Below are 19,383 nucleotides of genomic sequence, written 5' to 3' on the forward strand. Positions count from 1 at the left end.
TAGTGCGTTTGGATGATTGTACACACAATAAGGAAGATAGCATTTTAGTAGTTGCTTTCAAGTGAGGCAAATGCGTTATGTTAGTGCCTATTTATCATGCAAGCATGATTCCAGCATCATTTGGCCTTATTCAGTCTTTTATTTATGTTTGCATTTTTGTTAGGTTTTGCATTTTTCTCCATGGTTTGATGTGCCTGGCAAATTTTAAGCGATTTCATACTTTGGCTTCAGATTTTAAGAGTTGATTTACTGAAAGCTACTACATTCAACTTAAATACTTCACACATGTGCCACAGCTATTGTTTCTTTGATTTGTAAATTTTTTTTTTTTAATAATCTAATACCTTCTAGTTTCTGTTAAACAATTTATTCCCACAGCATGGTTATGACCTTACACTCACATAGCCATATTCCATGGCTAATGCTATGTTGCCATCTGCTGACCAATTTAACAGTTGTATTGTAAAGAACTAAGGCAAGACATTTGAGAACATGAAAAAAATCTGAAAGATTTTTCTATTTTAAATCTCAGATTTGTACCTACTTCATTTTCTCTATGTAGGAAAGTTATTTTAAAATGTAAACGTTCATTCTTAACATTCATTAATTTAAATAAAAATGTAATAGGCTTTTGCACATGCAGAGACTGTACAACATCTTCAAAAGCTACTTAAGGAGTCTGTCTAAAGGCTAAAATTAATAGGAAATACTTTAGGAACCACACTGTAAGAGAAAGTACACATGAAAAAGGAGTAAGTTTGTATTGGATAGTATTTCGGATAGATTTAAAACGGTGCAAGAGTTACTTTTATCAGAGTGTACATTATCAGCACAGGCAAGAAGTTCTTCATGTTTGCTTCATTCAGCAATATTTATGGCTATATTTACTTTTAAATGACTGCATGTATAAAATGGAGCATGTAGCACTGTTTTTTTTTTGCCTCAAACGTGATTTTTAGGATTATGTTCATAAATATTGGATAGGCTTTCAAAAATTCTGATCATTAGCATTATGTATAATAAAGGATTGCTTTATATAAAGCCAGAAAAAAACAAAACCTTTTAAAGAATTTATACATGGAAGCCGATTTCCAAAAAACACGAAACCACTCAGCTTTGATATATTTCTTTAATATATCAGTATGGATTATTCTATTATTATTGCTAAAAATAAAACTATATTTATACAGCAATATACAAACTACACAACTCAGTGGTTTAAACACTGCATTGTGGTGCTGAGTTCAAGAACTCACATGGATATAAGGATTTCTTACAGTCTCTGCTTAGTTACTCACCTTTGAATCATCCAGTTCCATTTTTTTCAGAGATTTTCTGACATAATCCAAGAAAGAGGATGATTTGGAGAAAATTTTCCCAACATGTCGTTCACTGCAAATACAGTGTTGAGATGCATGCATTCCAGCAACAGAAACTCACACATTTTAAAAATAATTTTAATTGAATTTTTAATTCAGGGCAACTAAATCTCTTGGACAGCCACTACTGTCAAGTTAGTAGCAATATTCCTTTTCCCCTTTCACTTATAATAACTAGCTAATACTTGAATAACTTTTTAGACACAACTTACTTTTGAAGACAGCTAAAATATGGGTAGTTTCATAAAATGTTACAATAATGTATGAAAACAAAGTACATATAGAAATACTGACTCGTAGCAGGTCACATACATTTTTTTCTCTGTTTAAAATATTTTGGAGAAACTACACACAAAGCTTTTGTTAGTCTGAATTCACTTTCTTGACTATGCTCTACTGTAACACTGCCCTCTTCCTGTTTTGTTGCGTAGGAGTTACATTTTCAGCTACAGTAGCTGTCCCTGAGTATGTACTTCAATTAGTTAAGGAGAAATAACATTAAATACAACTATCTTCTTAAGAACAAACAAACAACACCTTTAAAAGGTTTTAAACATTTTCCTCTCTTTAGTAATAGTAATCCTCCTTACTCCTTACTTAAGGTTCAGAATTAACATCTACTGAGGTCAACAGAAAGACTTAGTAGCAGTTCTAACGTTTTTTGAGTGGCAGGATCCCCACTCATTGAGAATCAAGTCATGTTTATTTTTAAAGAAGAAATAATTTCTGTAGTCATATTTAATGCATTTAACATTTGGGCTGTTGTGGTTTGAAAATCAGTTGATTATACTGCTATGATACTGGAAGACAGGCTTCTGCCCTCCTAATTCTGCTATAGGAGGAAAGACATTGCACCAGGTCTGGCTGGGTTAACTTTCTTCATAGCAGCCCATATGGTGCTGTATTTTGGATTTGTGACTAAAAAAGTGCTGGTAACACACTGATGTTTCAGCTACTGTCACACAGCTCTGCCCTGCGGCAGGTTGGCTTGGGTTGGGCAAAAGGCTGAGAGGGGACCTAGCCAGGACAGTTGACCCAAATTGACTTTAAGGATATTCCATAGTATGTACTGTCATGCTCATCAATAAAACTGGGGGGGTAGTCTTTCCATGGTAGCTGTTGCTTGGAGACTGACTGGGCATCAGTCAGCTGGGGGTGGGAGACAGTGAGTGAGTGTATTTGCTTTACTTGTTTTTGTGTTTCTTTTTTTCTTTTTCTTTTTCCCTTTCTCTTTACTTTAGTTATTAAACTGTCCTTATCTCAATGGGTTTTTCTCACTTTTGCTATTCCCATTTTCTTCTCCATCCTGCTGTGGGGGTAGTGAGTGAGCGGCTGGTGGTGCTTAGTTGCTGGCCAGGGTCAGCACAGATACATACAATATATTTACTAGATTCATGATATATACAAGTAGTTTAAAAAAGCAAAACAGATTAATGATAGTTCAAGGTCTTACAGTTAGTTCTCTTAATTGTTTTAATGTGCTTGCTAAGTGTTACTCATTCCAGAAATGGACATCTCAAAAACTGCAAAACAATCTCACAAGACTTCAGAACAATAAAGATGTTAGCTGTTCCAATGAAAATGGTGACAACTCGCGTTGGTGAGCTTGAAAGTAGGCCTGCCCCACTTTTTTTTCAAAAGTATTATCCTAATTACTTCCTCCAAATTATGCTTCCTTTAACAAATGAAGTATACTATCATCTATTTCACACTTTTTTACAACTTAGTAACAATGCTTTTATGTGTTATCTTCTATGTAATTTAAAATAAACAGTTATCTCTTTCAGGAGTTTGACCTTCTGAAGAGTAAGCTGTCTGGCTCCACATATAGCATAAGTCTTGGGGGTATCTGCACTAGCATTTATTTTAGACCGGCAGTAAATATCTGAAGTGACTTTTCTGGTTTTGCCCACCTCCTATACCTTGGTTTGCACCGTGGAACAGGCTCAGAGCTCAAAAATTAAATTAAAATTGAACGTGTGCTTCTGGATGTGCTCCAAATGTTAGTGGGCACACATACCACAGAATTAGATAAAAGTTAATCCAAACTACAACTCCAGAAGAGTTTAGTGCTGATGTCAAGACCTCAGCAGCAACTATTCAAATCCCCTCTTACAAGGGTGCAGTACTTGCTAATGTAGACATAGGCAGTAAGCAGCCCTTTACAGCCATGCTAACTGTTGGTCATTTAGCAGCTTTTCTCAGGACAAATGGAAATGCATTTTTGTCTTCTGCACTATTAAAGCTACTAGGAATTCTGAATAACAAGGCAGACTAAGACTTTGTTGACTTTTAGTGAGTTTGCTATTTGTTCTCTGTTGAAGACATGTTTTTTCCATGTATCTGGTACCAAGGAGGACCTATTTAAGCTATGGGTAAAGGAAAGGTAATACATTTGTGATGTGGATGAACAAATGTATCCTTCATTTTAATACCAATATGTATCTATAGTCTTATGAGACTGATTCTTAAACATGACTTCTTATGAAAAACAGAACAGAGATGGCAGAGAATCAGATTTTTGGTTTGTGGTTTGTGAATTCAGAGCTTCCTACCTTTTGGTGACACCATAAATTTCTTCTATAATAACCTGAAGAACAGCTCGATAAAACAATGAATCTGTAGGCAGCTACAAAATAAATAAATCAATAAATACATTACAACAGCAAGGATTTAAAATTGGCATTGAAATTAATATCAGAGTAACAAAACCAGTATTGGCTTCCTTAACTACATATTGGCTTACATTCTTTACAATCAGTCATAACAACTTTAAGGGGACAATTTACTAACGTTCTTGCACCCGCTTAAATTTACATTTTTGGTCAGATTCTAACATAACCATGAACGTGAGAAAAAAAAGAAACTCGGACTCTGAAGTACAGTTCAAAGGTTGGCAGAGGGAAAAAGAACAGAGAAAAAATATACTGATCGTGATCCAAATTCTACTATGCAAAATAAATATAACAATTTACCTAAACTGTTTTAAAGACAAAGGAATAATTCCCTAGCTGAATCATCATACACTGTAGTCTCAACCATGCAGAAAGTACTATGCTATTAAAAACAGAATACACTGAAAACTCCTTGTTTTCAACAAGGACTCCTAGTGTCCTAAAAACACTATCTTTGTGTTTGCAAAAAATTAGTTAATAATTGCCAATTTAAAATTCATGGCAAAATGCATCTACAGTAGAATACTACTGGGATCAGGGGGCTTACATACAGAAAGAAGAGTTCTCAGCCTTGTCATTTAACTATCTGCACAGTTGGTGTCCACCATCCCTGACAGGATAACTTGCACAACAAGAATTCAAAGTATTCACAGAGAAAAAAAAAATACAGGGATTAAAAATGAGAATGATGATGTTTCTTACAGATTCAAGCTTTTGTCATAACAATTTCTATTTTTACATTAGTTGATATAACACTGGGATAGAGTGATCCAAACCAGGGATATCAGAAAGACATTTGGACTGAATTTATGTAGTTGCTGAAAAGATAGTGCAAGAAGTTAGGAAGAGTATCTTAATGTCTTAAATTTTAAGCTGTGCTTTTTTTCAGACTCTTAATTGTCAAAAGAAAACAGATTCACTAGGTACAATTGCAGCAATAAAAATGCAATTTTGTGATGACACATGCTATCTATCAGGATTTGATGTAGTGTATGCTAGTGTTTTAGATTCCAGAAATTCAGAAGTTCAATATAAGGTCATGGATTGAGAGCATTCAAAGGGGAAAAACACATTTTATCTTAGAATGGTTAAAATAAACAATATTACTTACCATTTGGCCAACTGCAATTCGCTCCAAAGCCTTTAAAAGTGAAGGAATTAAATTGCTGATATGTTTATTCTTTATCAGAACATTTTATAAACACATTGTATAAAAGTCAGAGGATACGACATTTTAAAAGATTAATGGTGTGATATAACATGAGCTTGCACACTTTAAAGTGTTAATACCTTTAGGGACTCATAATCAGCTCATTCCTGTTATTTTGGTTTATTTATAGGAGACGTGATGATAACCAACTGAATGGAAATAGATGTGCGCAAAATTTTTTCATTTTCTTAGTATTCTAAAAGAATTTCAGAGAAATACTTCATGTGAAAGTGCTAAAAAGATTTTTTTTCTGTTTTTATATTATATAATTATAATTAAACATTTTATGTTATAAATGCAATGTTATATATTTCTGTTTTATATTTTCTGTTTCTGCAGAAATACAAGTAATTCACTTTGCATAATCAGTATTTTAAAGTAAATATTATTTCAACGTACAATGTCTTTGAATACTTTTAGACTCTAGTGTACAGATAAATCAAACATCCTTATGTAAAGTTAAATAAAATAAAATTTTCAAAGGGACTGAAGTTTAAAATGCTGTTCATTATCTTTCACAAAAAAATCCTCAGACCTTAAATCCTGATGATGGTGTGAGAGTACTTGATTTTTATGATCCATAGTAAAAAAGAATGGCAAATAATTAGAAGTATGGAATGTTTTTCCACAGTTGAAAAGACACGTTGCCTGTAAAATTTTCAACTGAGTAGTAAAGACTGCACTAGAAATTAAGGTAAAAAATCAGTTAATTACCTGACACTACAATAAATTAGATAAAAAATCAAAAATGCCTCACCACTTACAGATTATCATCACTTTTAGTCCCCAAACTCCACCACAGCAAATAGAACTGCTTGTCTCTAAATTATCCATTTTTCCTTCTCCTAATTTGAGAACTGATCTTTTATTTCAGACTGTTCTTCAACCACAGTCCTAGTAGTTGCAGTTCCTCCATTCATGGCTTTGCCCAAATACCAGATCTGACCTTGTTGTATAAACTTATACAGTGTACGTCAGAAAAGATGGATGTGGGTTCTAACATGTACTGGAAGGGTCCAAAACTGAGTATCTCATCCAGACCCTTTGGCCCTTGGCCCTTTAACCAATTTGAACAATACATAATAGAGAACATATGTAATAATGCTGAGTACATTAAAATAATTCAGCAGATTGAGTTTCCCCAAGCTAGACCATTGGCCCTAGGAAGAAGGTAGGTGCCCAGCTGCACTGCACTGTCTTCCTTGTACCTCCTAGAGGGTGAGGAATATCCTAGTCATGTAAAATGCATACAGGGAATTACAAACATAGTAACAGTAGAAATATTTAGTGACATAGGAGAGCTCCTTGTCTTTTGTGAAAGTTTAAACAACAAAAAAGTTTTTAACTGCCAAATTTCCATGAATTCTATGAAATCTAAAATAGATATATATGGCATGTTCAGTATGATCTCTTGGGGGTCATTTGCCTTCAGAATTTATCCTCCTACCATTACTGAAAGACAGCCCAAACTTTCCCTTTCCAAAAGAAAGGGAATGAGAAAGGAAATAGCTGAGGAAGAAATGGTGTTGCATGACATTGGCAACAAAAAGAAAAAAAGGCAATTCCTATTTAGAAAGCATTTTTGTGATAATAGTTTTACAACCATCATCTCTAAAAGCAGCACATTTTTTTTTGTTGTACCTTGCCAAGGGTAACACATTTAAGCCTTAAGAAATACTAAATAACCGTCCTCCTATACTTCTGATAGCATTAAATTATCATGTTAGCTCAAGTTTATATAACCTTGATACGTTAGCCTATACCGCGTCTTTAGTCTACACTGTTCTTTCCAACAGAAGCACAGAGCTAGCACGAGAAGCTCACCAGAACCTCTTATGATTCATCTCGATACAATAAATTAAAAATTAATAAAGCAAAGGAATACTACTCTTCTAACTGAAATAGTGGTCAAAATTTTTGATACATATCTGTTCTTTCAAATTAGACAACAGTTCATCATCCTGTCTTGTTGAGGCTAGGTCGTTAAGAGCATTGCATCTCCTGGTGCAATGTTAAAAAGATGTTTCCAGTATGTTAAGCCACATGGATTTTAGAGCTCTTCTAGTTTTTGGAAGAGGCGGGTTTGTTTAGGTTTCAAACAGTCAGAACATTCAATATTATGAAGCATGAAGGCGTTGGGGGAGTTACTGATTGCAATCCTTCTACAATTACCTTCTTCCCCTCTAAGTCCTTGGCCAGGAACTATTACCCCAAGGAGTTACCGTGTTTACGTTTCAGCAAAGGGTTGGCCTCTCTGTCCACTCTTAAAATACATTTCTGTCAATACTCATTTTTTCATGCCTCCAGCAAGTATAAAATATATAATGCTGGAAGGTCAATACTATTTTTTTAGATACAATTCATCATGCTTACAACATTAATGATGTTATTCTGTAGAGTCTTGGATTAAAGTCATGGCTCTAGGATTAGAAGCCAAAAACAATGAATCCTGTAACATCTGGATAAAGCTCTCAGTAGGAAAAAGAAAAGAAGGGGAATCATACCAAGCATGCTGACATTCTAGCATTGCGACCACAACACCAGCCCTTGTCCTTCAAGTACTGACACATGGGAAATCCCCACACTTCCTCTGTGCAGTCTGCAAAATGGGAAAAACACAGGCACAGCTTTCATGAGCTCTTTTACTTACAGAGTAAACAGCATATTGAGCAAGATGAACAGTAGTTAACATATGGTAGCAGAAACACTTAACTGTTCTAAAACAGTACCAAAATCATATTAGTATTAAAATTATGATTTTCCACAAAGTGCTTTTTTTCAAGTGTTTTTTATAAAAATCCACTGAAAAGAAGTTCTAAGGGACAACAGAAGGGCTTGCAAATACTCCTGGCACCCCACGCCTGTGCCACAAGATGTAAGGCAGGCAGTCATTCTGTGCAGCAGGACTTCAGTACCACTTCTCGTTGGTTTCTTCTTCTATCATAAACATCTTTTAAACATCACACAGAACAATGTGTATTTGTTTATTTCACTTCTGAAGGTCTGTGCTTTGCTGCGAGACAGAATGTTTGTTCTCCAGAAATGAGCAGCTGCAAAGGCTCTTGCTGTTTCTTCAAAACACTGAGAAGCATTTGCATCACAATCTGTGCTCAGTTTGTTTCAGTACCATTAATATTTTGAATAACAACAAAACTCTTCATGTTTAGCACTAATGAAAATGTGAGAAAACTAAACTACAAGTTCAGCCTATCTGTTCAAAATATTCAGGTTTAAATGTAGATGAAATCTAAAACATTTAGAATTTTTATTAGTGTATTTGCCAGCTGATTTTTTAGAAGACTGAATAAGAATTAATACTTTCTTTAAACAACAACAACAACAAAATAAATTGGCCAGGATCCTGGCTTTTTAGCACAGAAAGATGACTCAGGCATATTTGAAGATAAATCAATGTAACGGGGTTAAAAAAAGGACAGCAGAAATAAGACTCTTCAAATTTACCAGAAGTCTGGGATACAAACACATAGGCAGAATTCATTTTGTGAAACTAGGCAAAGAAAAGGGGAAATAGGAAACTATAAAGAATACAGCCCTCTTCCTTGCAGCACTAGCCCCAGTCTTCACTGATCTCTAGACACTAACAGTGAGCGAGAAATCTTCTGCAGACAACCTCACACTTGGCTCTCCTTTTAGCCCTGAGAAATGTCAGAGATTGTTATGGACTGTGTACTGGTTTGAGGACCACTATTGAAGAACTGGATGTTAATGAGGGATAATTAACAGACGGAGAAAGAAAGTTCCTTTAGCCATGAAGATTAGATTTGACAAAAGACGTTTAGATTTAGAGGTTAGTGATATGGTTTAGTGGAGGACTTGTTAGTGTTAGCTCAGAGGCTGGACTTGGTGATCTTGGAGGTCTCTTCCAACCTAGATGATTCTGTGATTCTGTGAAAACAGATTGCAGGTGGTTTCAGCACTAGGACCATATAATAATTTGTAAGTGCCTCATGACAAGGCATCAAACATTAGTTAACTTTAGGTCTAATTACTGAGTACATGCAATGAAACTCTTGGTATTTCTACTACAGTGATTATAATAAGATCTTATTAAACATATATTTTTTTTGGAAAGCAAACAATGACTCCCATGGTTCCTATTGCAAGGGTCACATCAATAAGCTTTCTAATACATGTTACATAGAATATTTCAAATACATAGAATACACAGACTATTTCAAAGTTAAAATGTGCAAACTGAGTTAGAAAGATGAAATCATCAATCTTTTCAAGTTATCCCTTCTAATTTACACCCTCTTCTCTAGGCAAACTAATCATCCAGGCAATTAAAATTGCTACCCAGTGAGCTACAATCTCAATATTAGTGCACTGTACCCATGCATAAGTCTGAACAATTTATGACATCTTTGAAAACATAATGAGGCAAAACACCATCTTCTTTATTAAAACTGTGAAGGGAGGTAAACTAACGCTCTAAGTTATATTTTTCGTGTGTATTTCCAAAGTTGACCACGTATCTACACTATTCCCTTGAGTTCTGTTTATTTTTCCATATCCAATGGATTCTCAAGCACACTGCTGATTTAAAAAGAAAAAAAAAAAAAAGAGGTAAGATAAATAAACTGCTATAAAGCTTATAAGTTTATTAGCTAGACTTTGCAAATCTGGAAATTCTTTTAATGCCTTTAACTATTTTTGGACACACTTAATATTATATAGCTCATTATTTACCGTCTTGTGCTTCTATCTGACAACACAGCAGCTGTTCTAAACTGCATAAAACTCTAAAAACATTCAAACTACATTTTAAGTATGGGTATTCTATGGAAGATTTCACAGCAAACAGCCCAAGTGATCAACAGTGCATGAAGCAACTAATAAATCATGTCATAATTTAATACAGAGGAGCCAGCTGGACAGAATTCTCCTTCCAGGAGAGGTTAACAATATGGGAATTCTAGGCAATCAATGAGCTGAACTGAAACTATGCTGGGGTAATCCTAGAACCTATTACTTAAATAACTATGACTTTACCTCCAAGCTAACCTCCTAAAAAGAGTAGGTCACACATTTAATAAAAGGAATTGCTGCAAATATTGCATCAAAAAAAGTTGAAAAGGAAAAAAAAAATCTGCCATATTCTAGAACAAAATCTGCAAACCGCGACAGACATAATTTTAATGTGAATCTCTTAAACTGGAAGGGAACACAATAAATATGATAGAGTTAAAGCAGCATCATAACCAACGTGAGAAATTTTACTCTAATTCATTTATTTTGCAGCAGGATGGTTCATTGGAAATCTATACGAATAAAATCCTGATTAAGGTAGTTTGAAGACACTTGCTGTCATTTTTACTGTCACCACAAAATGGAGACATCTGCTAAAAGTAACGAAACATACTCATCAAAATCACCCAGTAACACACAGCAGGGTAAGACAAAGCAGATTACACAGAAATGTATAATTCTTAATACCACAGTAAAAATTTCTATTATTTCCCTCTGAGTTCAGTAACATTCGTAACTTCATGGAAGAGTTGTTTATATGCACACATTTAAACAAACTAATCCTGTCCATACCATTCTTTTTTGATGGTAAATCATATTATTCTGATAGCCATGACATCTCTTCTCCCCAAGAAAGAATTTTAACAGGAACTTTCCAAATTGTCACCACTTTTTTCCATAACAATTTTTTTTAATGAAAAAAATTGTTTTTGAAAAACAAAGGAACATTATGGATCTTAAAGCAGCAATCAGAGAATCCTTTGAAATATTAGCACAACTTAAGCAATCCCTCCAAGGATATACTGAGTCTTCTTGCAACCACAAGGATGTTTCATGACTAACCTTTCAGCAGCTGATTTCTCACACTCCTCTAACAGGCAGAAATGCCATAGGTCTTGAAGAGAAAATACTATATGGAGAAGCTGTCTTGACTTTGGTTTATGACATACTTTAAATCCTGTGGAGGAGATGATTAAACACTATGGGAAACAAATGCAAACATATCCAGATGCCAGCCAGAACTGCAAAATATTCATAGAATTTTTCACTCAACACTGTCTAGCAAAGGAGAAGACAAAGCCTCAGGTAAAACACTTCACATTCAAATTAATGCCGTTTCATATTTTATCATCAACTGAGCAAGATCAAATTTTCTATAAAGTAAGTCAGATTACCTCTTTCCACTTCTTCTGGGAACCCAATGCTACCAGTGATTTTTAATGTTGTCAGAATGAATTTCTTATTTCTTAACTCAGTCCTGGAAGTCATATGTCATTGCCTGTCCTCTAATTATTTAGACCTTTGTGTAGCACCTTCAGTAAATTGCTGTTAAATTTTGTAGAGACTTCAGCCTCCTTCCATTTTGTATAATTTTTGTAATACTGTGATAGTAATGGCATAGACCATTTGCAGCACCTGCACTATTCTGAGCTCTGTTTGTAAAGGTTTTTTCCTCTGGCTACTTAAGTTCCAAGTGAAAAATATGACAATACATATAGACATCTGGCATATTGAAAACATTATACTGAGTAATAAAAAAGAAATCACAGAAAAAAAAATAATTAGATCAAACAACTTCCTTCATCTTGATTTAATTCTGTCTGGATACAGAAAAAAGCATCAGGCAAGCCTTGTTGTTTCCATCCTGTTCATGGACCCACTAAAACTCTTACTCACTCAGTAGTGTTTAAATGAAATTTATTAAAGACTTAACTAACAAAACAATTAAGTGTAGTAAGGGAACAGGATTTCCAAATACAGAATACCAAATGTTCTTTATTAATACTTTTTTTTTTCAGTAGATAAAATAAAAAATATCTGGCAGTACAAATAAAAAGAAAGGATTTTGTAGGCTAATCCCTCTGCATACACACAGTGCTTTTCAAGATAGTTCAAGAGAATGGGACAAGATCCTCTGCTGTCTTTAATATTAGGCCTTACACAGCACTTCAACTCTAAGCAAGACACTATTATTTCTAGCATGTTAACCTTTAAAATTTACATTGCACAGCTTTATTGCAATATATAGTTTCTATGAAACATCATAGAATCATAGAATCATTTAGGTTGGAAAACAACTCATAGGATCATCTACAGAAATAGGTTTAATTGTTAGTACACAAACAAGCTCAACTAGGGTTCCACATGGTCTTGTAATTCCTTGTTTATTTTCCTTTGTTAACACCTCATGAAAACATATTTGTGTTTATGCTTCTCGTCTTTTCACTCTCTTACTAGAAACTAGTCTGTTTTCTGCTTTATTTTCTGCTAGAGATAATTTTGCTGAAATAATGTATTGAAACCATTTCTTAAACTCATCATCGCAGAAACAGTCCAGAACACAGATTGTCACAGAACAATGCCTATCCCAATAATTTATGAAAAAACAAACAAATAAACAAAAACAACAGCAACAACAACAAGCAACACAGGGCTTTGTTTCACTTTTGTGGTACTGTATAGACCTATTATAATGTCCGTTCTGAAACTCTTCATCTGCACTTTTAAAAAGAAAGTAACACAAATAAGTAACGATAAAAGGCAAAGTACTATAAAATAGAGGATTCTGGCTTTCTTGAAACATTTTTTTAATTCTATTTTTAAGATTTTAGGAGCTTCTGGTGTATACATAACTACATCAGATGAGATTTATTTTCTAGTAATGAAGTTTATCAGATTGTGAATAGCATGTGGCAAAGAGAAGCAGAAATATGCTTTTAGTACACAGGCTGAAGTCCCCACTTCACTCACTATTGTATTTTGTTTAAGAAACTATATTCTCCTTAGAAAAACAACCAATGCTTATTTAATTTCTAAACTTTATCTTAGGCAATTTATTACTGAAATGTTGTGAAACACCAGTCTCTTAAAGTGTTTCAGCATGAGAACATAACTTCGGGAGAATGAGAGATTATTCTGTTTATTTAGTGCTGTTATGCTGCTTGTTTCCCCACAGCCAGTTCTGTATGAAACCACTCACACAATAGTTTGTCGTGACAGATATCTTAAAATTCCTTTAAAAATCACCATTAAGAATGAAACCAGGCTCTGTAATGAACTTTACCTATCATGTTTTGGCATTTACTTTAATACAGAAATGTATAAATGAATAAATAAATGTTACTATTAAAATGTTCACTTCAGAAATTTGTAATGTATTTCAAAATGGTGTATTATCACTAGTTCTTAATAATACCATTCAGTAAGTTATCACTGTAGTATTATCTTGCCAGTAATGAATGCTTAAATACTTGTTTGTCTGTCACCACTTAAAAATTGCATTAGATACAAATGTCTACCTATCCTTTTATTTATGAACTGTGATCAGTAACAGCTCATTTAAATACTGCATGTAGCAATGTAATCTGTTAATGCAGAAGTACTCTTAAAAGAACTTCAATTTCCTTTCTATATTTTCTTTCTTTATTACATTAAAACAGTGACATCTCCTAATTGACTTATATTATTTTGATATTAACATCTATTTCAGCTGATGCCTTCCTGATGTCTTAATGCCTCATCTTTGTTCATCTTCACAGTCTGTCTCTCCTACTTACAAATTCCAATATGATTATGAAGTATAATTCCCCAGCCTGCACCTCTACTTCAGTGTATGATTTGTGTATTTAAGATACTTAATTCCCACTGATTCATGGAGCTGTTTTTCAAAGGGTTTTTTTTTTTTTTTTTCTTCTCATTTTATCAGTTTCAAAGCGTGTGGGACCTGGAGTTCAGATACTTAATTATTAACTTTGCTTTCACTTCAACTGCATTTTTATACTTCACAACCAATGCACTTGAGTGTCTACCATCTCCTATGATCACGAAAGAAAAAGAAAACAAAAAAGATGTATAAAAAAAGCAAGAGTATGTGAAGGCTTACCACTTCTGGGCAGTTACAAAATACTCACAGAAAAACTTAAAGGAGTGCCAGTTGTACAGAAAAAGCAAAACTGACTGAAGATCAGACACAGCTGTCAGCGTGAGGTAATTGTACAGGGACTGCCAAGCACATTGAAAAATCTCTGTATTAATCATATACTTGTCGGCCAACAACACTTTGGGATTCTCTCCAAAGACAAACAGAGAGGAGTAACGTGATATGGCACCTAAAACCTGTACACGGCTGAATCCACAAGGCTGGCACTAGGATCTTCAGCTGTTGAACGCTAAGAGCAATACCTGAGAGGTAACAACCATAGGAATCATGTCCTTGCCTGGGTAGTTACTGATATACTGATTGTCAAGACAAAAACAGCTGTAATAGACAGGACTAAATCATCCCATCTCCCTTCATTCTTTATTATCCTGTATCTCATCATTCCTATTTTAGTGTTTGAAATTGCTAGAAAATCAATGTATCCTTTAGAATCATAGAATCATAGAGTATATTGTAAATAGTCAAATTGTGTAGAATCATAGAATGGAAGGTTGGAAGAAACCTCAAAGATCATCTTGTTCCAACCCTCCTGCCATGGGCAGGGACACCTCCCACCAGACCAGGTTGCCCAAAGCCCCATCCAGCCTGGCCTTGAGCACCTCCAGGGATGGGGTACCTACAGCTTCTCTGAGCAACTTGTGCCAGTGCCTCTCCACCCTTTATCCATAAAAAAAGCTGTGATCAGGAGCATCTCCTTCTGTGTATCTTAGAGCCTTTCTTCTTCCAAGGAACAAAAACAGCATTCCTAAAAGTTTACATCTGAAGAAAATATTAAGCTCATTTGACAACTATACATGGCATTATTTTCCATTTCCCTTCTTCTGTTTATTTTTTTTTCTTTTTTAACTAATCAGATTCTTTAAAATACTCTTATTCAAATAATTCTTATTCAAAATATTAAACTATTCTTATTCAAAAACCTTCAAGGAAAACACCACGTGAAAAACAAACAAATGGTTACTGACAATTTTATGTTGGTACTGACATTTCAGCAGGGGCTGAAATCATAGGGAAGGATCCCCAATCTTCCAGACTCTCTACCACATGAAAGGCCTTTAATAATTTACAATCTAGACAAATGAAAGCAGCAGAGTGAGGGTGGAGATGACAAGCTTAGGCTCAGGAGCAGCTCAGTGAAGAAGCCTGGTCTCCCTGGAGAAAACAGAGTTCATTCTGGTACTACCAACAAACCCAAGAACTGCCATAAAAATTGAGGTTAGTAGGTGTGACAGGAAATTAAAACAAATTCTTTGCTAACACTGTATTAAAATATTGCTTCTTAGAACTGTTACTTAATTCTAGGAAGTTAGCACTAGTCATATTAAAAGTCAACAACAGAAACATGAAACCAACCCTTTCTAATGATGGGGTGCACTATAACTCCAATGTAAACACCAGGGGGATAAAAAATACATATGGCCACTGATTTGGAAATACATAGTACATGGTATATTAAATACTATGCCATCTCCCCTTATATGAACATTCAAAAGAAATATCCGTTTTCGAAAAAAGGAAACATTTACTAGTAAAAACATTATATTATAGTAATTAAAATTTAAAATAAAATATTAAAAATATTACATTTTTGCAAAATGCTAATTATAACTGTATTAACTGGAAAGGAAAATGACTTCTAATTTTTAAGTTAAATTACCTGGAAGAAAAGTCATCTTTATTGGTAAATATCATAAATACACACATTCTCTTCAGTGCACAAATAAAATGGAATTATAGGATACAAAATCCATAAACTGCCTTAAAAATGTAGAAGCTAAAGGAAGACTACTTTTATATAAGCTCTTTATACTGCAATTAAATATTTTTTTCAATTTTGTGATGTATAAAAATATTTTCTTAAACTGGAGAATGCATTATTCTGCAGTTGCTTTAAATAAACTCCAAACTAAAGAAAGATGTTTTTCAACACTGCTGAAAGCTTTTTTATACACTAGACTTGTCTACTTCTTTTACTTAGAAAAAACGCCCACTGAAGCCAATTACTGCTTTTTCGTACGACTGGACATCCCTCATGGCACTCAGTTAGCAAGGTGTGACACAAATTTTAAAAAGTAAAATGTATGTCCTAAATCATACATTTGTGAAGTAAGAGAAATAATTATAATATATACATAAATACAATACGTAACTATCCTTTTAATGTAACCAGTAACGTTAACAGAATCATATTTTATACCTCCTACTTCTACTTCTCTTCATTCCAGCTGTCATTAATTGGCAAATTTATGGCTTATCTTAGTGGCAAAGGGTCTGTAACAAATATGAGCTATACCTAAATAACTGTAGGAGTGGATGTACTGTTGTTATAATGCATCAGGGGTCTTCTGTGTGACAAATCCTGGCACATCCGAGTTGGAATTAGCACTTGAAAGTCACACTGTACATTAGATTTTTCTTACTAAGGCTTTGAAATTGCAATACAAACTGAGAATACTCTGCTTAAAAGGAACCCCACTGAAATCATTCAAATACTACAGGTTGTGTAGCCGGCTTAAATGCTGCAGAATGAAGGATTAGAGTATGTACAATTGCATATTTATGTTGATATTATGCTACAAAGCTGTATAAAAGGCAGCAAAACTGAGACTTACAAAAATGCAATCATTGTCACTAAATCTGTCTATAAATTAAATAACTTTGCAAAAAATATATTTCAAGATAGGACATTTTTTCTGTATTTGAAAATGGCATTTGTTTTCAAAATAAATCTATGCTTTACTTCAGTTTGAAAGATGCTTTCTATTTGGTCTCCCTTGTCAAATATGAAAATGTGTTTATGTGACTAGTTTTGTATAGTCTATTTGCACAATAGAAGAGATTTTATGCTGAAATAATGCAATTTTTTGTTTTAAAAAAGTTAAGTAGACAATTATTTTATATTTATTTTTCAAAAGACTATTCTTACATTCCTACACGTTACTGAAATCAATGGCATATCAAACATGTGTAGTTCATCATTTTCATGATATTTTGTTTCCACAGAGTTCATTTTAGAGTCCTCACTGATTGCTGGAGAAACAGGCCTTGGTTCACATACCATAAGCTCTTTGCTCTTGACAAACAAAGGCTGTCACTACATACAGACTCTATTCTTATTGAAGCCCAGGAAGAATAACACTTATTCAGACAAGCAGAAAATAGACAGTGACACTGTGCCTCAACAATATTATAAATACTACAATTCAAATAGAAAAGTAGTCTTGCTTACCAAAGATTTATAGCTTTAGTAATTCTTCTGCTCTCAGTATGATTAATCTTTTTGCACTTGATCTCAATAACAGTCATTATAAAAAGAGAAAGGTTTTCTTCTCAGCTATGTAATTTATATTATGTTCTGAATATACTGACTCCATTTCAGAGCATGAAATTGTTAGGGTAGTATTCTGAATCTCCTTGAAAGAGCACAAGCACAAACTATGTAACTGTGTTCTGCACAGTGACAGAAGAAAAAAAAAACGGTTATTAACAGATAACTTTATTAGGTCAGTAGATTAATCAGCACAGGCAAACAAAATGTTTTTCTTTCAAGGGTTATAAAAGTAAAAAGTAATTCTGTATGTTCTTTTGATAATAATTTGTATGGATCTCTACTTTTCTTTATTTTTAATCTCAAATCTCTTTGACCTTTTGCAGATATTTGAGTGTATACAGACCTTCTTACAAGTAGATAGTGGTTACAGGACTACCATTTTGATAAAGCTATAAAGGATTGTTCAAGGAAACAAAGCATGGAAAAAACCTGAATGCAGTTCTTAAGCCACAGTACTGCTTAAGAAACTAAATATCCATAGAAGAAGCTATGGCTGTTTAAACTAATCATAAACCTTTTGAAAGATACTGGAACACAAACAACCCAACCTGTTTTAGTTCCTTCATGGCTTCCAATGATGTAGTAGTATCTCAGTCTACTTCTAAGGTTCTGAAGAAAGGAGAGGAAGAACTTGAACGACCTTTTTCCTTTATGGGAAAGACTAAATCTTCCTTTGATAAAGACTTCACAGTTCCTTGAATTTGTACTTTTCCTAAAAATCCCATCACTAAATGGGATTTTCCGTGGGGGCAAAAAAAATAAATAAAAATAAAAAAAATCCTCCATTTCGGGACGTAGCATCGCTTGTCTTCTAAACAATTTTCCAAATTAAAACCTAGGGTATGTTTCAGTTATTGCATATTATAGAAGCCCTGGCTTTCTCAATTATAATCTCCTACTTGTAAAACACCCTTACAATTTAAATACGTAGTGTTGTCATTTAATGCTCATAAAACTTTAACAGTTACTATTTTTTCAAGATTCATATTTTCTTCAGGGTCAATTTTGATAGAAAATGTGGGTTTTAGTCACTAGTTAGGTCTGCCACGAATTCATGGAAAGATGCTTCATGTAGCAACATCTAAAAATGCCCTGGAAAGGAAATCAAGCTCTTTGATCTTTTGCTTGAGAGTGTTTTCTTGTGTTGCCATGGTATCAGTGATAGCTATTTTAAGACATGGGATGTGGAATATCTTTGAAAATATAGCTAGGCAACATATAAATCATCTGTACTCTAATACTTCTAAAACAGTGACTAATCTTTCCATATTTCAGTGGAATGGAGTAATATGTTTGTGTAAGGAGTCCTTTAGAAAATTCAGTTTTGAAGTTTGTGTCTGCTGACTCCAACTTATTCAAAGCCTCTGCAGTTTTCACAAATCTGATAAAATGCTGTACATGAATTGCAACTACTCTTTGCATTCCTTTCAGATCCCTTTATTATCACAGAATCACAGAATGGCTTGGCTTGGGAGGGACCTTAACTACCATCTGGTTCCAACCCCCCAGCCATAGGCAGGGATGCCACCCACTAGATCAGGTTGACCAGGGCCTTGTCCAGCTTGGCCTTGAACACCTCCAGGGATGGGGCATCCACAGCTTCTCTGTGCAACCTGTTCCAGTGCCTCACCACCCTCTAAGGGAAGACTTTCCTTCTAACACCTAATCTAAATCTCCCTTCTTTTAGTTTAAAACCATCCCCTCTTGTCCTACCATTGTCTGACAGAGCAAAAAGTTGTTCCCCATCTGTTTTATAAGTCCTCTGTAAGTATTGAAAAGCTGCAATGAAGTTCCCCTGGAGCATTCTCTTTATCAGGCTGAACATCCCCAGCCTTTCTTCATTATGTGCATTATCTTCT

At 34.2% G+C, this 19,383-nt stretch overlaps 1 protein-coding gene across 2 annotated transcripts in view; it reads right to left on the reverse strand.

Moving 5' to 3' along the window:
- The window catches only part of METTL25 (methyltransferase like 25), a gene marked incomplete at its 5' end in the record, with an annotated part of 63,032 nt that overhangs the window by 13,878 nt on the left and 29,771 nt on the right, over positions 1 to 19,383 (reverse strand). For both annotated transcript variants that reach the window (XM_080575710.1, XM_080575711.1), the window contains 4 exons: positions 1,299 to 1,392; positions 3,935 to 4,008; positions 5,166 to 5,195; positions 7,769 to 7,863. In XM_080575710.1, the coding sequence (XP_080431836.1) occupies positions 1,299 to 1,392; positions 3,935 to 4,008; positions 5,166 to 5,195; positions 7,769 to 7,863 (293 nt within the window). The remainder of the gene's footprint in view (positions 1 to 1,298; positions 1,393 to 3,934; positions 4,009 to 5,165; positions 5,196 to 7,768; positions 7,864 to 19,383) is intronic.

The sequence above is a fragment of the Anser brachyrhynchus genome (assembly GCF_964034855.1).
Source record: "Anser brachyrhynchus genome assembly, chromosome: 1".
NCBI lineage: Eukaryota > Metazoa > Chordata > Aves > Anseriformes > Anatidae > Anser > Anser brachyrhynchus.